Source organism: Liolophura sinensis, chromosome 7 (assembly GCF_032854445.1).
Source record: "Liolophura sinensis isolate JHLJ2023 chromosome 7, CUHK_Ljap_v2, whole genome shotgun sequence".
Taxonomy (NCBI): domain Eukaryota; kingdom Metazoa; phylum Mollusca; class Polyplacophora; order Chitonida; family Chitonidae; genus Liolophura; species Liolophura sinensis.
The window spans coordinates 48073465-48096084 of NC_088301.1; the positions used below are offsets into that span (position 1 = coordinate 48073465).

General features: G+C 37.0%; 2 protein-coding genes across 2 annotated transcripts; both read right to left on the reverse strand.

The window, feature by feature from the left end:
* Positions 1-359: 359 nt before the first annotated feature.
* Positions 360-11628, reverse strand: LOC135470976 (prestin-like). The gene is made up of 18 exons (XM_064750025.1): positions 11579-11628; positions 10536-10642; positions 9252-9362; positions 8524-8711; positions 8049-8213; positions 7369-7524; positions 6646-6728; positions 5917-6064; positions 5401-5514; positions 4976-5053; positions 4478-4573; positions 4022-4128; positions 3684-3753; positions 2998-3462; positions 2685-2819; positions 2028-2082; positions 1450-1569; positions 360-742 (listed from the first exon to the last, which is right to left on the reverse strand). Exons 1-18 carry the CDS (start codon positions 11626-11628, stop codon positions 687-689), a joined length of 2304 nt encoding a protein of 767 aa, XP_064606095.1. The 3' UTR covers positions 360-686.
* Positions 11629-15872: 4244 nt separating this feature from the next.
* LOC135470977 (interleukin-17A-like) lies at positions 15873-18087 on the reverse strand. The gene is made up of 4 exons (XM_064750026.1): positions 18027-18087; positions 17724-17803; positions 16645-16979; positions 15873-16185 (listed from the first exon to the last, which is right to left on the reverse strand). Exons 1-4 carry the CDS (start codon positions 18085-18087, stop codon positions 15927-15929), a joined length of 735 nt encoding a protein of 244 aa, XP_064606096.1. The 3' UTR covers positions 15873-15926.
* Positions 18088-22620: the final 4533 nt, after the last annotated feature.

Below are 22620 nucleotides of genomic sequence, written 5' to 3' on the forward strand. Positions count from 1 at the left end.
AGCAGAGCCAAGTACTTGCATAATTTCCTGAGTAAAACTGCAGCCGAATCAAAAAACTGCGGTTGGACCAGCGAAGTCACTGACCAAAGGCTCATGAATTTCTGGTATAGAAAAGAGAACTAATCTAGTATCATTGGTAAAAAAGTACATGTGTTGATGTCTTTGGTTGAAGACACCTTCAAGCTAAAGAACTTCACTTCACCGCGCTCTCTCTATATATACGTGTTTCTCATGGTTATATTAAATGCCACTTTGGTGACTACTTATCTCTGAATGTGATGTCTAATGGAGATAGTCCCATCCCACATACTACAGTACATGCGTAAACACAAGCGGATAGACCACAGAAGGACACGAAATGTCATCCAGCACACTATTTATATACAGAATGTCGGCATATTGTACAAGAAGTAGAATGCTATTTACAGCGTTGTTACAGTGACACAAGCAATCGTAATGGTTTCGTATCCCTTTTTTGTACTTTTTAAACAGGTTATTAATCAGTGTTTTCCATTCTGATCAGGCAAGACCGAATGGAATACACGTACCTGAATAAATAACTGTCAAAATTATAATTATCTCGAATATATCACTGAATATAACAGGTAATAAACACCAATGTCACCTAAAGTAGAACCCTAGCCCTACAATCTTGTGTTAGTTTGCAATAATTCGAAGGCGCAATGCTAGAGACGAGTCAGCTCAGACGTCGCACATGTACCATGGTCGGACGTAAGCGAATCTGAGAAAAAAAGAAATTTAAAATACAATCAAATATATTTGATTTCACATCTGTTCGATTTGCATTTCAATATCGCATTAAATGAAATTCCTATAATTTAGATTTCAACTGTCCTTATTGTAAATGACTTCCAAGATATTCTGCATGCTTATTTCAAGGACATTATGAGTACATATAGTAAATATCTTTTCAATTTCCGGCGGTCAACTCTCTTCTGAAAAGGATCAGAAGTGTGGCAGGTTAGAATATGGTTGATGTATAATGTCGCAACAGACATTCGACGTGAAACGCCATTTAAAGAAACAAACAAGCCGTCATTTTGGAAAGATAATGCAATAAAACAGCTTCTGTTGTTTCTGCAAGTACATTATAATTGAAGATGTGCAGCACAGAGAATAAAACTAGATAAGCGGCTATAGGGTAATAGCTGACAGCTGGTCACACGTAACCGATAAAATACGGTCTCTTATCAGTTTACCTCAGTCAGGGTTTTATTCTAACTGTTGATGTAAGCCTAAATGCAAAAATATGGCAATTTACACGCCCCCTAACTCCATGGCTTAAGCAGAGTTAGGTAAAATAACTACAGTGATGTTAATTGCAATTTATTAGATGTCTCTGGTACAGAATTACTGTGATGTCATCAGATTTGACAGACTCTAGAGATTTCGTATTGTTGATTTATTTGCCCTGTGACTGGTGTATACCTTGCGATGGGGTGTCGATCCATCGAGACGCGGTTTCTTCGGCATCGCGGAGTGATACAAACAGTCTTAGACTGAAGTCATCCCAATACCCAGAGGTCTTAAACACCTCAAGGACATCGTCTGAAAAATGAGTAACTCTCATGAAGACATGTGAATTTAAATTTCTTAATTTGCAGTCGTTTAACAAGAAATCTGAGTTAATTAGCCTTTATAAATTCATATTTTGCTTGAGAATCGTACTCAAAACAAAATGGCTCATTCATCTAGGACCTTCATACGTTGTCGTCATTCTGGCCATATGTTTGACGTTTGATAAGTGCTACTAATAATTGCTTTCCTTAGTTCAGAATTTTGTGGAGTGGTGAAAGAGTAGTTTTCTTGAATCATGTCGTTTCAGTTGATAATAGGAAGCCACATTTGCATAACAGCCTTATACGGCAATAAGGAATATGTATAAAATAATACATACATGATAACTATATCTGTAAGACATAAAACTTTTTAACATGAAGATCCTTTTACTGATGCGTTCGAAATGCGAACTATTCTGCTCGGCTCCATAGAGTTACATTTCTTACCATTGCATTCTGCAACGAGGACATCCATTCCAATCATATAACAGTCCATAATAAGCTGCACAAATAACAGATAGAGACAAATGGAATGAAAAAAGCTCAAAATTCAAATAAAAATCAGTAAACCATTAATAGCAATGCCAGATTAATCGGTTGTACTCTCAAATATTACCAGCGGCCTATATAGTCCATATAGTTCCATATTACCTATCATAGAATACAAACATTTGAAGTATTAAGTATTTCAACAGGTATTACACAGCATGTATTTAACGCTGTTGTGGAAAAAACAGTAACAAGATGTTTTCAGGAGCAGATTTCAGTGACCGCAATCATATGAATTAGACTGTGAGTTTTCATTACTTTTAGCTGATTCTGGCAATATCTGAATGTCTTTACTATTGGTCCCTTTGTCTCGAAGGAAGGTTTCCAGAAGCTAGATACAATATAGTACATGTGTGTACATGAATATGCCTGTCGAAATATTGGCAACTGTTCCCAGTATTATATATGGCAAACGTCTGAATTTACATTTAAAATTCTTATGAAAACCATAGCTTTGGTTCTAAGCTTCATGTCAGATAAGGTCATTATCGGCCTTTCAGCTTTCCTAGTATGTGAATCTGGACAAAGATATTTATAAGCCATGCTAATAAATACCTCTTTCAATGTTTTGACTCCAACGATATCGACGAAGAAGACTTTACTCATATCGAATATCAATACTTTAGGTTTGTCGCAATTGAGAGTTTCGTCTGATCTACTAGAGGAAAACGAAGACGATGAAGGCGAACTCTGTAAAAGAAAAAACTTGTCAAAAACCCACACAAATAAATGGATAAACTGTTTGAAGAATATGATTAAAAATTAGTGTAAAGATTTAAGAAATACGCGGTAACATTCAACCACATGCATTCGGCGTACTCTACGGTAATATTGGAATGATCTATAACAGTTATGGTGTGAAAAATACCTTTAATTTCCATGTGATCTTTGTGTCCATGAGAGTGAAAGGTAGTTCCACAGCGGACAGGTTACAAGTGGAGAATACCGGCTCCGATGTAGGGTTGATTTCTGCGGAATCTGTAGTATCTTTACCATTTTGGAGAAGTTCATCAACTGCTTGAGTAACCACAACCGATCCTGCTGTTGAACATCGATCTATCTGTTCTTCAGCTCCAAAAAGCTCTGTCTGACTGCCTGCGCTTGGTTGGCTTGTAAACGTATACAGATGTTTTCGTGCCCTGGCATTTTTCTTGTACTTAGAGGTTGACAACTGTTTCGGGCAGGGTTCACAATCTAAAGAACGCTGCCGTCTAACTTCCTTTTCCAAGTCAAACTCCAAACATTTAGACACATTCTCGAGAAAGTTATCGACATTTGCGAAATATAATGGCGCCGGGTAGCTGACTATTTTTACGCCTTGGATGTCTTTGACCTAATAAAACATATTCAATTTTCAACTATTTATTGCAGAACAAAACAATGCTGCAGACTTGACAACCAGATGGCAAATTCTTTGTGCAAACTTGATATAAAAGGAATAAGGAGTTCTAAAGACGTTCATGTTTATTACAATAGAAAAGACTGTTCATTATTGTACAGTTACAAGTAAGTACAAATGAACCAGGAAGATGTATCAAATTGTGCGGGACATACCTCTTTATACAGTTTCTTTGACTTGTAATTATTCGTATCGCCAACTCTCCCGATGGAAACTGGATTAACTCTGGATAATGTAAATGGAGTTCTCTTAAGTTTATACTCTACCAAAGGTCAATATTGTCTTATCTTCTGACTGATTTCTGTTTACTTTGGCAAAGGCCAATGCTCTCTTTTTCCAAGAAGGCATTTGTACTGGTTTTTCTAGAATGGGTTTTCTACGAAATGTACAAAAATGCTGATAGTAGACAGAGAAGCTCTTGCGGATTTTTGGAGCACCACAAAAAAGTTGATCCATGTACGTCATGACATACGTTAGTAGTAAGAAAAATCACCTTTGTGTTCTGATGACTACGGTTAGTAAAGAAAAGACAATGCCGAGTGCCAATCCAATGTCCGCATCAAGTACAACCACAGAGACATAGGTCACCACCCATATAGACTGAAACAAACGAATTAATTCAAACTGATCTGTATTCAAAATAAAATATACTGCTTTGACATTCTGAATCATGACCTTCTCAAATCATTCGTGGGTTTCCATCGTACTCTTCTCAGGTTAATTTATGTCCTATGATAGCCATTTAAAATGTTTAGCTTAAACACCAGGCTTGTGTTCTAGTTTCAAAATTTCTTGGTACACAACTGTTTGGCCTATATAATTATTAAACGAACGACGCATTTTTTCTGTGTTACTGTGGTAAATATTTTTAAGCTTTGTGCTTTACCAATTTCGAATTTTCAGTATATGCTAATTACACCGCGTTAATGAACTCACAAATGGGACTCACCAGATCATATTTTGATGTCTTCCACAGTTGTTTTGTTTCTCGTATTTGCAAAAACATACTTCTCAAAGCCACAAGAATAACGCTGGATAAAACACACTGAAACGATGAGAGAAAAAAAGCTGGTTGTAAATAAGGATTCGATATGTTTCATCATTATACTGAAACCATCGGGAGAAGTTAAATCAAAGCTGCAAAACCAATGTAATAATTCATACATGTTCACATTTAACGACCCAATTTCCTTTTTTCACTCCATCTATCGTTTTCTTATTAATTCACATACATCTTATTCAATACATTTGAAGAACAACAGGAGCATCTGGGTTAACAAATAAGTTAGTGTGAAACCATACATTTCAACACCACGCCAACTCAAAAGTCATTTAATTTATTTATTTGATTGGTGTTTTCCGCCGTACTTAAAGAATGAACTCATTTAATGTCATTCTGGTACTATTAGTGGATAGCTACAAATACATGAAAAAAAGTCTCCTTCACCTGTGGTAGAGCAAAAAACAAAGGTCCCACAGCCATAATCACTACAAACACAACGACGCACGAAAATATCGATGCAATCTGAAAAGAAACCACACACATAAAATGATCTGGTATTATGTCTGCGTTGGCGCATTAGGGAACACTTTCAAGAAGCTCAGAGTAGTGCATGGTCGAAGAGGAAGTATTGTAAATAAGGATTAAATATGTAGTGAGTAAATAAATGCAAACACATTATGTAGAGCCTTAGGAATCATCTGAATATGTCTACTGAGACGTTCAAAAGGTGGAAATTTCATTTCCGATTATTAGTGCTGGTAATAATTACGTTATTCGGAAGCTTATTTACAATCTTATGCAGAACCTAATACTTTAAACTTAAGAAGTTATATTTCATAACAATTGTTTTTCACGGCATGGAAACTTACCTGCGTCCTGCCGCCTGTAGTCTCTTGCACAAGACTCCGGGCCACGGATCCGGCTGTAATGTAACCAGAGAAAACCGCACACACCATACTACCAGCGCCATACGCAACCATTTCCTGGAACGGAAAACAAACCAGCATATGTTACACATCTGTATGTACAAAACAATGTTCATGAATACAGACGATGGATGCTTGATCACGCACTTTTGACGTCTGTTCTATATCGAGGGGGATTTATCGGTTACTTAAGCTTACTCAAAAAATATGTCACTTAAGAAAGAGCTGATGGAGACACTCTAAGACATAATTGATTTAAGGAAATTACAGAAATATGAAAATTCTTATTACAATGCAGACTGAAAACATCAAAATTATTGTTCAATATCCTATAGTAATTTAAACATTTTCGTAAAAATCTTAAGAAAAGTATTGCTGTATACAAACCCTAATCAGTCATGTAAATGCATTGTCATTAAATCTGACCAGGTTTATTGAAAAGTACACGCCAATTCACACCTGGTTTGGCTTGATCGTATAGTTGTTTCGTCTTGCCAGTATCTTCGCCATAGAGACAGACTGACCAAAGGCAACAATCCCGATCAGCAATGCATCTGTGATACAGTCTCGCACCACACTAAAGTTAGGTAATCGCGGGGTGGGTAACCTGAAAATTCAGTTGGGGCGATTCTCAGGTATGATTGCCATGTATGTTATTTAAAAATGTGTCTTTTCTCAACAGAGTACAAAAGAAATTGAGTGCATGTAAATTCTTTTTTGTCACACACATCAATTCTTGATTAACATCATATGGAATCTAGAACGTCATACAGAGTGGGGAAGACCTGGCTAAATGTTTCTGTCCTCTTACTATTGATATTCGTGTAACAACGGACAAATACGGGTGTATATGGGGAATGCAAAGTTTATACTGGACATTGCTCGAACCGATTCAAACTGTTCTGCAGACTCCACATACCCTAATATCGGCTCACTGGCACACTATAGGCAAATGGTTAGTTGCAAAGTGTGCTAATGTCCCAATACAGGAATATATGAGGTTTGGAATATTAGCATTGAACATGCCCAATATAATACTCAGGTATCCGTGCATATAGACCCGTATCGGTATGCTGGCACACAATGCAACTGACAAAATCCTGCAAATATTTAAATAAACGTTGACTTAAACTCTCAGAACCACGAAGTAGTCAGTTGTGGATTACTGATTAAGATTAGAACGCTTACCCCGCTGGAATTGATCCGACGACTTCAACTCCGTACGTTGTTTCTAGTCGCAGAAAATAGGATGCTACTGTGCCTAGGATTATCTATAAACAGGACAGGTCAGTATAGGTCAAGTGTGGTAAGCAGTTCAAGCGTTGACGTCAAAGCTTAGGCCAGAGTAATGCAACGTCATAGATAAACAATAAGACAGCAACTGCCGGAGGATCCTATTTCTTTTGGACTTTTCAAAGTGTGAAAACATATATTTGGCAAGGGGCCTCTCTGATGGCTTAGCCTGTCATTCAAGGCATTGCTCCTCCAAATCAACCAGACGCAATGAGTTAAGACCTATACTGACAGGCTAAGGCGGCGCTGAGATAGTTAACATCTTATTCAGTAGATCCTTGCTGATTTTCGATCGAAATTGTTATCAATGAAATTCACCCTGAAACATGAGGTGCTGTATTGGAAACAATTACAATATATTATCCACAAATCCGGGGTAGCAGCCTTTACCCGATGAAGTGAAAATGGCGGCGCGGATTGTACAATACTTACATAAGAAAACCATGTAGTATCACTTGCTTCAGGACATGAAGATTAAATGGTATAATGTATACTGTGGGTGTGTCTTGCCAAATCGAGCAACTTGAGGCCATGCATGTTCCGACCGTCGATTTGACAACACGCGTTAATGGTTTCTAATGAACACAGTTATAGTAGCTGCTTGGCTCGAGAACGTACCACAATCAGTTCTACAGGTATTGGAATGTGAAGCTTGGCTCTGAAACGATGATTGACCTGGACCTTGACAAGGTAGAGAAGAAGAATGCATATCGACGACGTCAACACGTCGGCAAGGTTTGTGTCCGTGATGTGCTGGAACACCTCTACTAGGGTCTGAAAAAACAGAACAGCAAGTTATAAGGGTACCGTAACGCTGAATGCCTTTAGAAAATACGGACATTTAGTTATTTAAGTTTTTACTTAATTCAAGAATTTTTCACTGATGATGGCGCGATTAAGACTGTAATCGGTCTTCGCCAGGTAAGATAGAAATGATGCCATTATAACACTTTTGATCCAAAATAACAATGACTCAGTTCTATTTTATTATAATACTTTAATTTGCAGTAGATCAGTGGACGCATGTAACCTTGTCATGTGGCAACACATGATCCTGATGTTTACTCAACCACATTTTAAATAATATTACACCTTCTTCAAACTTTGCATAATCATAGGCATGTTTTGACGAGAAAGACATCATTTAGCTTTTAAAAATGTTCAATAACGGGTTAAGTTAATTAGAAATTAGATCTTTAGATTAAATGCAGGTTCACAACGTGTGAAATGGCTTAAAATAAGCTATCGACTGCTTTACTGTGCTTACAGATTCCATCATTAGAAATGATGATCCTCACCTTGAATATTTTGAACATGCCATTATGACGTCTAATCTTCAGTCCAAGGATGTTTTTCATCTGACTAACAAGCACGTGAACGGCCACACCAGAAGTAAAAGCGCTGATTAACGGCTCGGACATATAGGTCGTTACTACGCCAAGACCCACTTTGCCCAGCAGAATCTTATAACAACAAAACCAAAGCTATAAGCTGCGTTTTCTCGTATTTTTTGGGAGAGGGAGGGGGGGGGGGGGGGGGGAGGAGGAGATGTACAGTCTTCAGATTTCTCAAGTAGAACTGTGGAATTCGTCGTACAAAGTCCACTGCAACCAGTTTAAATTTGAACCAAAAAGGCTATTAGTCATTTTGCTCACTCTTGTGCAATGGATAAGTAATGAAACGTTAAAGATAAATCAGATCAGGAACAATACAAGTTTTAAAATAATCGTCACCAATTATCTGTATCTTGACTTCAACCAAAACACTACCTACCATCATTGCCCCAGACACAAATGATATAGCGACAGCAATCTCCACTTTCTGGTCCTGTAAACTGCTTATTGTGCCATTACCATAAATGGGACTGCTATTGTTGATCATATCCGAAACTAATCCGCCATCAATGTCCAACTTCCGGTCCAGGACAGCTGCCATCATTAGGCTTACCACAGTGATAGCACCTGATGCGGAAACCATGTAATTTAATTAGGCAGACAAGATAAAAGTCAGATTTAAAAACATCTAATTTCCACAACTATCGGAATGCCTTTTTTTGCAGGACATAACATAGTAAAAATCAAACAACAAATCACACTGACATGATTACAGGTTCCGTACACCAAAACCTCCTATGATGTCATAAATATGCTTCTGACAGCACAAGGTTGCCTACACTTAATATTTTCACAGTTAACGTCCGAAATAATTTGATAACTAAAAGAAGACATAACATTAATTGTTATTAAACGCCAGAATTTACACAAAATAACGAAAAGGAGTGGTTTTTCTGAAATCGCTTCATGTTATAAAATCAAATGCAATGTTTTTTATGCGAGTGGGTTATAATTGTAGAAATTCTACACCAATGCTTAGTTCCCACAAGTTTCCCTTAAGAAAGGAGATTTCACTAAAATCCTTATTACTAGCAGTCCTGCCTTACTATTTGAAAATGTTCTTCTTGTTATCTGAATTGGCCTTGGGGCAAAATGTGATTTACCTACCCATGGACAAATGTTTGGAGGTTCCTAAGAATATATACACCAGAGGAGCAAATAAGGCTGTATATAGTCCGCATATAGGTGGCAATGTGGCTAAGAGCGAATACGCCATACCTGTACAGAAAAGAAATATACATGTAGTGCTGTGCTTTAAATATCGTGAACAAGAATGAGTAACCATTCATCACAAAGTTACATACGGCGCTATAGTCACAGTGTTCCAGTCTATAATGCTGTGGTAAATATTTAAACGTTTTTAATCCGTTTGCTGTACATAATAGGAGACTGTCATGATTGTTATCTTATCTGGGGCTTTATTTAGAATATAGATGGTATGATGAGAGCGTATCAACGTTGACATCACTATCGCGCGCACGAACATTTGTCAAGCTGTGTGCATGCAAACTTGTCTGTGTGTTAAACAAAACGTCATGCTGTTAGAGTTAACACTGTTGTCGGTTTTATTTATTGTGCTTAGAAAACAAAATGAAGTGGCAACAAAACAACGTTGTAGTCAAATTATGTCGCTTACATAAGGACAAAATAGCGAAAAAAGTAGGAAATACACCAGTCATAAGTTCCTTCATGGGCGTCCTCAGGATCATACAGGATTATTCAAAATTCAGTAGTAATTTTTATAACTAATCATGCATTTTTAATCTTAGCGACATTATTTAGAGAAATGTTGTGCGTCGTGCTATTTAAGGCCACTAAAACTGGTCTGAAATATGTCGTTTCATTTATAAAGATGTACAATTAAATATATTTTTGCTCGTTTATGTGCAGATGAATCATTATTGTTCCCTATGAACTCCTGATGTCGAAATATTAATCCGAACGGGTGATTTGCTTGATACGTTCGTTTATCAAGTAAGGACATGGCTATGAGATTTAATTTAAACTATAACAATAATCGTCAAAGAAAATGTAATTATAACCCTTCATTCCTTCAGTACAGGTCTAAATATATAGGCGTTGCGCAAAACATTATATAGTGTTGATCGGGATTGTTCAGTAGGCCTGGTGTTGGAATTGAGGATAAAAAGTACATTTCAATCTGAGTCCTTTACGTTACGAACACATGGTACATAAAATAGGCATATACAGCCGTTTAAAATTACTTTTAAATTAAATATAGAGAAAGTTATAGGAATTGATCAGGCTGAACGAGTTTACGTAGATTTCAATGAATAGGTCTATATGGCGGCTGAAAATTAATTTTAGAACGCATAAATTAATACCGGTATAGAGAAAATTATCAATATTAAACTGAATCCGTTTACTTACTTTGGGGGATGTGCATGATGCCGACGCTGATGCCAGAGAGAATATCCCTTGGAAAGTCTTCGCAAAGTTTGTAAGACTGAAGAGTTTCCCAGACTTGACAATGTTTCCTAACGGAATTTACAACACATTGCTTCGTGAATTTTTGCCGGAAATACTGACTTGCGGTGCTTCTAAATGTTTTTCGAACGGTTTCTTTTTTGTATAAATCTTGAAATCGTATAACATCGCCTTTGGACTCCAATACTCGAGTGTTTTTTTGAAACAACATCTTTTTTCTCCTTTCTTGTCGAAACACATGTCAAGCATAAATCTGGGTGTTCAGGACGATGGCATTTTGTTCAGGCTTAGGCGTTGTGTTTGACTACATCCTGTAAACCAACCACATCGGGAGTCCAGTTCAGGTATGCCAAGCCACCGCTAGACATTCAAATGCATATACAGTTACAACTGCTGAACGCACAATAATAATAAAAAAATTCTCCAACATTATATATATATACAGTCGGGATAAAATAAAAGGAACGAATCATCAGAAAGATTTCACCGGTTTTTGACACATGTAAATTGTTTTTAGGAGAGGTGCAAATTAAAGATGCATTAACTACCGCTGATCATTAACTCTTCACGGCAATATGTTAAGAATAGATCACACACCACAAAACTATTTCCTTGTCCTACAAGGGGCTTGTTGTCATTTTCACTCAGCCTCATGTTGAAATCCTCAAGCAGCTACTTTTCCCCACCTCTCGACGTGATAGTTCACAATTTGTTACATGACCAAACCCTCTAGGTTAATTTATATATAAAAACGCACACAAAGAGAAGCTAAGTATAAGGTAGAGGGACAAATACACGTTTTTATAGCTGTGTTAAACTTCACCCTTGTGATAGTGAGACCGTGAGTAAGTTCGCTGTTTCACTCTGCGAAGGGCTTCAACCACAACACAGTAAAATACATCTGTGCACAACTATTCCCCATTAACTTGACCAACGGTACCCTAAGTGCTTTCTAAATTAGTTCGATTAAATCAGCTAGTTTTTACCTTGTGGCGACAACGGTCGATTTTGGGGTTACACCCTGCAAAGTAATCATTTTAGTTGGTAAAAGACAACTGATCTACATGCCATATGCATAAACTGGGCGAACCAATCACTATGTATACATTATGTGTTGTGAATGTGTTTTTGAATTTTTGAATTTCAGAAATATACCAAATAAAAGTCTATCCGCTAATTAAAAATACATTCATACATACAAAAATGTGTGAAAACTTTTTCGTCAACACAAGTAAAAGCTCATAGCAATTGCCATCGAACCCTATTTTAAACCTATTTTATCCAACATACATGCGCTGACAAACCTTTGCTGTCATAACGTAACAGGGCAATTAGACATCTACAATAAATTGGCACGAGGTCCTTGCAAAGTTATGAAGTTGTCGTGCATAAAGTATAACTTACTATGATTATTTTGGTGTGTTAGAAAAAAATAGCACACGTTTGACAGGTATGATAATTCATAAAAAAGCTTTTGTCCTGTTATGAAAAGATTGTCACATATTGAATTTCACGATACAATACTAAACAACGTTACTGCTAATATGCTTATCTCGGAATATTTATAACCGTAGTCTTATATTTAGAATCAAAACCCGCCTATTTTCGGGACAATGCTGTTTTTTTAATCCATCACCAGCCTGTCAGTATCAACAACTTCATGGTAAACAGCTCTGATCCCCTCCGATATAACGTCATGTTTACAAGTTACAAAGCTGTCCAATAGCCAACACACCGTTCGTAGATTTTCAACGACACCTTGTTACCTGCAAGAAAATTTAATTACCTGCCAAATGGTGGGGTGAGATTGGGAGACCTAACTGTAAGCACGGTTGAGGCTGAAAGCCCAGGGCTTGGCTCCCTTCTAGGGTAACCGGTACACCTTGTCACGTCGGTTGTAGCCGGACAAATAGACGAGTTTAACACTCAAACATTCTCTCACCTTAAATTGTGCTTTAACTGAACTAACTTACAAATACAAATATATATATTTAAATAGAGAGGGGACGCTCTTTGTATGCCGTGGGTATATTATGTGAAGAAAAAATAAATAGGTGCATCCATACACATTTATATCTAAGCAGACGACCCAAAGATCACGTCCTTATTTAAAACGTCCAGACGAGTCGTCTATATCATATCTATAATGCGTATTATATCTATATATGCAAACACAGGAAGAATATGATTAAATTCCACACTAAAATTAAGATTTTATTCTCAATATACAGTCATCTTATCGAAAATTGTATCCTGCGGATGGTCGTGGGTTTCCTCTCACCATAATGCCGGCCGCCATCGTATAAGTGAAATATTCTTTCTTGAGTAAAGCGTAAACACCAATCAAAAAAACAAAAAAACAAAACCGAATGCCGTCATTTGCTTTCCTTAAGAAACTAATACATTTTATCTATAACAAAAATGTAGAATTTTTTGGTTTAAAAGTGTATACTTTCAGTTTAAGTACTTTGAATAGAAAGATCGTGATTCACTGCTTAAAAAAGTGAATTGTCTTCTGTTGAAAAACTGATGAATGTGACGTTAAATCTTCAAATAAATAAATAAATAAATAATCAAAGGCAATACAGGCATGATTCTTTCATTTGATATTTGTTAACTTGATTACAGTTTTACCATACTTCATGTATTGCGAAGTATGGAACAAAGCTGTAAGGGCATGGCCAGCCGCCCTGAACCAATTATCACCCCTCTGTAGTGGTCTTTGCAAAAGTTACTGTGCTGAACTCCCAAGTGCAACGTACTGCATGACTAGCAAGACACAGGCCTACAAATCACTGAGTTAATGGCAATAGGAGCGTCATTGACCGCTTATTGTCACCAAGGCCTTTACAAACCGCGAGAGCTGTAAAATGTACGAACTGCCAACGCCGGACTTGGAAAATCGTGAAACTCTTTGACTGACACTTAAACATCACTGTCTCATTAATAAACACTGGAATATAAGGTACCATGACATGACTAAAACCTTTAAAAAAAACGAAGAAATGCAGTCACTTGAGATTTTCCCTTCATTAACCTTACCTTAAATTTGAAGTGAAAGACGCATATGTTTAGAAATAGTTTAGGCTTTATGATTATCATGCTTAAGAACGGTTATTAAAACAATTCATGACATCTATATACTTACATATCAATGGTGATTTTACGCCCGTCGTCAGTTATTATTACATTAACTACTGTCAAATCCAGCCATAAAGAGAATACAATGTTACCCGAGTTGGAATAAAAATGCGCAAGTAAGACATCGCGTGCAAATATCCACTTAGTTTTAATACTTTTAGCGGTTATGCTACACAATATTGACAACCTATACAATTTTCACAACTTTTTCGTTAATATATCTTATCTGTATGGAGTATATTGCTTAAAAAATCAGTTAGATATGTAGGTGTCCAAATGTTGGGTCACGTGTAATATCTGAGTCTCGAATGACGGATGCACCATCACAGCATGGATAGTATCCGAATGTTACAGGATGTGTTGTATTCAAATGTCGTATGAAGTGTATGGCATCCGAGTGTCAGATGAAGCGTAGTATTCAACTATCTGATGAAGTATGATATCCGAGTGTCAGATGACGCGTAGTATTCAACTATCTGATGAAGTGTATGATATCGTATTGTCAGATGACGCACAGTATCCATCTATCTGATGAACTGTATGACATCCGAGTGTCAGATGACGCGCAGTATTCAACTATCTGATGAAGTGTATGACATCCGAGTGTCAGATGACGCGCAGTATCCATCTATCTGATGAAGTGTATGATATGTGAATGTCGTATGGTGCGTAGTATTCAACTGTCGGATGTAGGGTATGATCTTCAAGTGTCAGATGACGCGTAGTATCCATCTATCTGTTGACGTGTATGATATCCGAGTGTCAGATGAGGCGTAGTATCCTACTGTCGGATGAAGTGTATGATTTGGGATTGTCTGATGACGCATGATATCCAACTGTCACATGAAAAAATGCAAAGTGAACAGGCATCGCGGACTCATAGTCCACCATAAGAATAATTGGAATGCCAGATGATATGCTGTGTCTGAATATCAAATGGCGTGTATAGTAAACACGTGTGATATGCTAATATCCTAATGTCGGGCGGCGTGTAGAGTGAACACTGTTATACCCTATTATCCTAATGTCGGGCAGTCTGTACAGTGAACACTTGTAATATCCTAATGTCCTAATGTCGGGCGGTCTGTATAGTGAACACGTGTGATATGCTAATATCCTAATGTCGGGCGGTCTGTATAGTGAACACTTGTAATATCCTAATATCCTAATGTCGGGCGGTGTGTGTACTGAATGCGTGTAATATCCTAATATCCTAATGTCGAACGGCAAATATGGTGAACAGGTGTAATATCGTAATGTCAAACGGCGTACATGGGGAACACGTGTAATAATGAACAGGTATATTATCCCAATATCCTGATATATGTGTATAGTGAAGACGCGTAATATCCTAATATCCTAATGTCAAACAGCGTGTATGGTGAACACGTGTAATATCCTATGACGTACGGCGTGTACAATGAACACATGTAATATTCTAATATCCTAATGTTGAACGGCATGTATATTTATTTATTTGTTTCATTGGTGTTTTAGGCAGTACTCAAAAATATTTCACTTATACGACCGCGGCCAACATTATGTTGGGAGGAAACCGGGCAGAGCCCGGGGAAACCCACGACCATCCGTTAGTTGCAACGGGCGTGTATAGTGAACACGTGTAATATCCTAATGTCGAACGGCGTGTATAGTGAACACGTGTAATATCCCAGTGTCAAATGGTGTGTATGCTGAACACGTGGAATATCCTATGACGAACGGCGTGTATAGCGAACACGTGTAATATCCTAATGTCCTACTTTATTATTCTGAATATCGGATTTCACGCATTGGTTCCAAGAATTGCCCATATTCATGAGAAAACACATTTTACACATGGAGGTAATTTCATTTAAACGCTAGGATTCCAAATCGAACATAATTAGCAGAACATTGTGCAATCAATGCATGTGCATTCAAATTGGGTTTGTTTATTGATATTAATCACTTGTACAAAGCAAGAAATTAATATTATATAAATATAGAAAGAACCTTATATGCTTACATAAATGTATATAGAAATATAAATTATTGTCATATTACTTAAATTACCATTTCATCAACATGATGTTACAAGACATAAATTGTTCCTAAAAGAAACAACAATTTTGGCTGCTTACTGCAGCGAGTTTTACAAGAACCATTACATCCAACTGAGGCGTCGGTGGCTAAATCAGCAGAACCCCTGCAAGGTCAATCACGTGGCCTTGGTCGAAGGTTATGTGCTCTGTGGTTGTGAGAATATCTTAGAATTGCGGAAGTGCACGTGCACCCAGTTGGCATAGGTTCCAGTGCCATGGCATATTCGTAGCGTCCTGATGAACATCCCACCCTGCGAAGAACTCTGATGAAGTTAGGGATGGGTTTGCACTGGTTTTGGGTCCTCACATCACCCATGAACTCCAAACATTGCTCACAACTGCAAATCGCCTGTATTATTGTTCTTGGGTACCTGAAAAATATGAAATTTTTAATAAATCGTGTTTATATAACAAATCTCGCTCACAAGTTACCACTAGATTAGTGTATTGCTAACATATATGCTGCTGTTTTGAATCATTACAAATCTCATGATAGAAATTAAGATAAGTTTTGATACAAAGTTATGGGGGAAGCTATCCATATAGATATTAATTAATAATTTAGTAATTCACTCTACGGTCCAAAAATATGAAAATAAAAACACGCTCATACAACAAGATACTCATTTACATGCTTTGGGAATGTAATATAAACGATAATTAATGGCCATCTCTATCCAATCGGTGCGCAATATGTAGGCATTACTAGGTCTCTGAGTACGAACACTACAGGTGAAGACACAAGTGTCTGTGGCTTAGGAGTAATAAAACAATACCATTGAAGATTCTCTAGGTTTGGCATATCAGATACAAAAGTATTTACAAATTACCTGTTGACGTCTGTGTTCCTCGCAAAATACCACGGGCACGTGGTCATGATCTGGTGATGGTGGTGGCGCAATGGCGCAGAACAAGATGTCCGGCCGTACTCTGGTTCCAGTTCAATGCTCACGAATTGGGGCGTTTTGTTTTGAATCTCTTCTAAAGTCTTCAGTTCGCCTGTTGGCAAATTGCGCTCTGGCGGCACGTTGAGAAAGGAGTCGTGTTTTGGATAAGAATTCAGGTTGGCTTTCATCTGATCAAGGTTTTCCGGCTCCTCACACCAATCCAGCTGTAGATTACCTTTTCCAAAGTGACTGGTGGTTAGCACAATAATCACTGTTATCTGAAACACAAAACAAGCATTTATTGTCGTCGTTTAGCCTTTAAAATAATCGTGGACAACCTCACCGAACTTTTTCGAAGGCATATTGTTATTGGCATAAATTATGTATGTGGCCATGTTAATAAACATAAATTTAAGTAAATAAAGTTAAGTGCTAAGTATAAACCCCATAAATTGGAAATTGAGCAATTGTTAGTTATTTGGGTTAGATGAAAGAACTCCAGGTTATCCATTAGTGTAAGTATAAGTTAAATGTAATATTCAAAAGTTTATCTAGGCTTGGTTACAAGCAGTGCATTTGTTATTAGCTAAAAGCCTTGTTCTAAGAGTATTATGATATAACGGCTTCATATAATGCAAGCCTATCCACTTACCGTCAGCATTAGCGTCTTCATATTTGAATTTTGCACGGAGTGGATAAGTATATACTTAATAAATACACACTAAGTTGGGAAAGTCTGATCGAACTGAACAGCAACATGTGTGTCTGTTAATTTATATGTTTATCTCTCCGGAAAAAAGGGATAAGGATAATTTCCTAAATGTTTTAAGGGCTTTCACTAAGTTGTCATCTAAAAATTTTCGCGGAAGAATTATGAATGCATAATAAATAGAAAATAAATGCACGTGTTTGTATTGAGGTGATAGCTATTTGAGGACACCAACATGTGATCTCCAAATGATGTCAGAATAAATTAACTATAACATATTTCGCAAATACAACCAGTACATTCTTGAATTTACATTTCCGGCTGGGCGTCTGTAGATCTGTTTATTGAGTGAATGGAGTTGTGACCAGCTAGTCGTATTCACGGAAGAAGACCCTGTAAAAAAGAGAAAACGTCTAACCATTACAGTTTTGCTAACACACTGTTCTCAGGAAGCACAGCATTTACCAAACCAAGGAATAAATTGTCTTCCATAAGTGTTAAACACTTAAGCAAAATTGTCTTCGATACGCGATTAACATTGACGCATAAGTAAATATACTTTCCAATGATCTTGTTTATATAATATGATTTATGCATACAGTCTGAGCATACCTACCATTGTGAGGAATGTTGAAGGTCCTGTTCAGGAATGCAGCGCAGTAATTTATTCCAACCATTGTTGTACACTTTGTTCGATTCTTTTAATCTAGCAGGAAAAGTGTGAGAAAATAATCATTAAATTTTCATAAACACTCCTTAATATCAAGATACATCACTCGAGCATAGGATATTAATTTCCCCTGATCGTTTTCCAAACATGACTTTGCCATTTTCATATATATAACATGGGAATTCTCGGAGGGTTTCAAACAATATTTTAACCTGTATTAACCTGTATGTAGTTGAGTGCTGGACAACGAGGGGAGGACAGTCATAATTCAAAAATAGCTCAGCAGAATGTATGAGCTCAAATAATTGTGTTGAGTTGAAAGGTGTAGGAATTCTCTTCTTCAAGTTCCAAGTCTTCCAACCACACGGTACGGTTCTAAATGTTTGCAATTTAGGTTTTTTGGAATTCTCCTTATAGTAAAGTAGAATAAAAGAGCCATCGATAAAATCTTCAGATACCATTGATAAGTTAATCTGGGAATGCACACAATAAAAACCTAAGAAGATATGACGGTAAAAAATTCAAATTAATAAAAATCCCATTTTAAGCCTTCGACCGAAGAAAACAACGCTTTGCGTTTGATGATATGCATTCTCTCAGCGGCGGACATAATTTCTGTGTGTATATGTTTATGCTGAAGAAAGTCGGACAGTCAAAAAAAAACAAGTCAAAATGAACCAATTTCAAGAAGCTCGTCTGAAACCGCTATAAATCCAGTATAATTTAACGTATTACTAACATTACTGTGTTTGTTGGGTCTGATTAACTATGCGATTAGTTAGCAAGACGAGATGCAAATATTCATCTGGTACAGCTGTATAATAATTTAATTGTGAGTTTATACCGAAAGATGATAATGTCTTTTTTCAATGGTAAAGTTATGGTGAATAAGTTTTTAATTTTAAAATCTATCTTCTACTAAACTTTGAAGTAATTCGCTATTTTTTTCAGTGTTTTGTTTTATTAGAGTAAATTTTTCTTGAATATAGCAGTGCACATTTTCGTGGGTTTTTCTCTAGGTAGTGCCGCGATTGTTTCATACCTGGTTAAGCCTATGAAAAGACTTACACTCCTTTTATTAAGGAACACTTCTTGAAATAAATATCGCTTTTATACACTCTGTCCTTGAATGAAACATATAAATCAAGTTTAAGTCATCGTAGAATAATTTTCCACGCGCAATGAGTGCATATATGTATGAGACCTGCGCTGAATATCGTTGGTTTGAAAATGCTTTATCTTCCTTCCAGACGTGTACAAGAGATTGATTCAGCTATAAACCTGATGTGCGTGGGTTAATCGTCTTAAGCACTTCAATGGAGCATTGAGAATACTGGACTGAACCATTATGAGCCGACTGGTTCCTCTTGTAATGGTAATGATACTTCCGGACCTGAAATGCTGCAGGAAATTGCCAATGACAAGCCCGCAGAGGACAAAACGCTTTTATTGGTCCAGTGTATTGGTAATGATAAACCTTTTACCGTGTCCACATAAGCCTTTCTTATTCATTAACTGACGTACATATGCAGCCGTTCCGTCTTCGGCTTACTCAACAATATATTTTGTTAACTGACGTACATATGCAGCCGTTCCGTCTTCGGCCTACTCAACAATATATTTTGTATATTTTTATTAGCTTCTGCATTACAAATGGTGGCAGGCACAAACAGGAGACAGGAGACAAACATCTACTCTAGTATCACCACCCGAGAAAAATAGATCTGCACAGGCTTGTAAACTAACGGTTTAAATACACAGCTCCATGCTGGCTTCCATTCCGGTCGTGAGTGGGAAGTCTGGCGACAACTTACAGATGGTCGTGGCTCTAACCGGTTTCCTCCCATCATAATGCTGCCCCCAGTGAAAAAGTTTTGAGTACGGCGCAAAATAAAATAAATAAATAACAACTGCAAAAGGCATCAAAAACAGTTCAAATGCACAATATATACCTAAACCAGTCGCATTCTACCACACCGAATTTTGCTAGTACTGCTACAAGTATTGACTATATGCCATTGCACCGATGCGTAACACACAGTTCACTGCACCCACCAATGCGCCGCGGCTATGCCATTCCTTCTTAGAGCACACCGCTAGAGGCAAGCGCCCTCGCATATGTGCATGCCCCTTGCGCAAAAGTTTCTTCTGCAAATAAAATGAACATAAATGACTTAGCACTACCATTCATACTAATCAGTTAATATAGAAAGTTTCCGACCCAACTTAGAACAACGCAAAATATGCAAATCAACCTTAGCAGCATAAACAGATTTAACATTAATTTTGCACTATAAATATGTCAGCGTGTTGAATAACACTACTACTTTGCGTGGAAGACATTTTCTTTATAAAATTCATGAATTCCAGAATGTGACTGATGTAACGAACTGAGTCTAGATTATAAGGGGCGTTTGGATGATTACAATCCGATTAGCTCATGACAATTCCACGACTGTTGGTCAGGAATATTCAGGTTTTTCGCATTTCTGTAAATAGTTGGTCTTTAGCACCGGTCATTATGTGTATAAAAATAAATGGCTTAGAACATTCATATCGGTTTAGAACATCCGCATCGGTTTAGAACATCCATGTCGGTTTAGAACATCCATATCAGTTTAGAACATCCATGTCGGTTTAGAACATCCATATCGGTTTAGAACACCTATCTCGGTTTAGAATATCCAATCGGTTTAGGCCATCCACATCGGTTTAGGCCATCCATGTGCGTTTAGAACATTCATGTCGGTTTAGAACATCCATATCGGTTTAGAACATCCACATCGATTTAGATCATCAATATCAGTTTTAGAACATCCATATCGGTTTAGAACATCCGCATCGGTTTAGAACATCCATGTCGGTTTAGAACATCCATATCAGTTTAGAACATCCATCTCGGTTTAGAACATCCATATCGGTTTCGAATATCCATATCGGTTTAGAACACCTATCTCGGTTTAGAATGTCCAATCGGTTTAGACCATCCACATCGGTTTAAAACATCCATGTGGGTTTAGAACATTCATGTCGGTTTAGAACATCCATATCGGTTTAGAACATCCACATCCATTTAGATTATCCATATCAGTTTTAGAACATCCATATCGGTTTAGAACATTCATATCGGTTTTAGAACATCCATATCGGTTTAGAACATCCATGTCGGTTTTAGAACATGTGTATTGGCTTAGAACATCCATATACGTTTAGAACATCGAAATCTTCTCACGATTGCTGTACTATTTGGCGCATTCTTCGGTGCATTTTCTTACAATTATCAAATATATCCTATTTGTGGCTCAGTGTGTGTTACCCTGTACTTTGTTGACTGTGGAAGTCCTCTGCATCTAATTAGCCAATTGTCAACGGCTAAGGCTTGCTAGTGCACGCTCTATAGACTGACACATATTTATATTGTTTTTATTAGCGACTTCCAGCATTTGCGTTTTTTCGAGATTCACTCCCTAAAATCATGTGCGAAAAACGTTGAATGTAGGAATTGTAATTAAAGAGTAACTCGGATATTTTGATTAGCTTATCACTGAGCATGTACCACGGTTTGGGCACTGATTATATTCACATCCAAACTCAAAGTCTAAAATGTTGAAGAGGAAATCATGCATCTCATGTACTGCACTAATTTGATGGTAATTTTTATCTTTGAAATTTTCATATGATTAAGTTCAAAAGGCTCCGATTACCATACATGCCGGATCCGTTTTACGCCGGAACAATAAGATTTAGCTCTACTATTACAATATCAGTAAAGTTTTCTTGCATTGCTTAAATTGCTTGACATGGTTGTTTAATCGACTGTTTTGTGGGGGTAATAAATATGTTTGTAATAATTATTCAAGTTTTTAAATTTACTTTAGATACAAGGCAATACAATTGCTGCTATTCAAATCAGTTTGAGCACACCTCACTCAAACAATTGTCATCGGCACCAGCTTCTGTTAAGTCCCATCGATGACGAAATTAGACAGAAGCGTTAATTATAAAACCAAACTGTCTCTTTTGGGATACTGAATATTCATGTATAAAATCTCTGTCTGAACCCACACATGACGGTTATTGACTGAAATATACACGCATTGTAAAAATAAATTTAAACTCATCTAGATTTAAAAAGCAAAATTAACAACTCCATAGTTCAAGTATAGTCATAATATGGGAAGTGAATATGTAATCTTATCAAGGCGATAAAGGAAAAGACCATACTGGACCAAATGTATGTATGCACTGATAATGTACTCCACAAGAAGTTTAAAAAGCATAAATTTAGTTTACTTTTGTGACATTGTACAACAGAGATATATCAGTTTAAAGTATGCAAAATAGCGAACATTGAGACAACTAGAAGCGCCAACTGAAATTGGTCCTATAATCACTGACCCGAAATATTCATGTATGAATGGATGATGATTAACATACGAATATCAGTTTCGACACCTAGATACAAGAGAATCAGTATGTAGTGTGGTCTGCAAGATATGTTATTCAAGAGCACATCACAGAGCTCTTTGATATTCAAAAA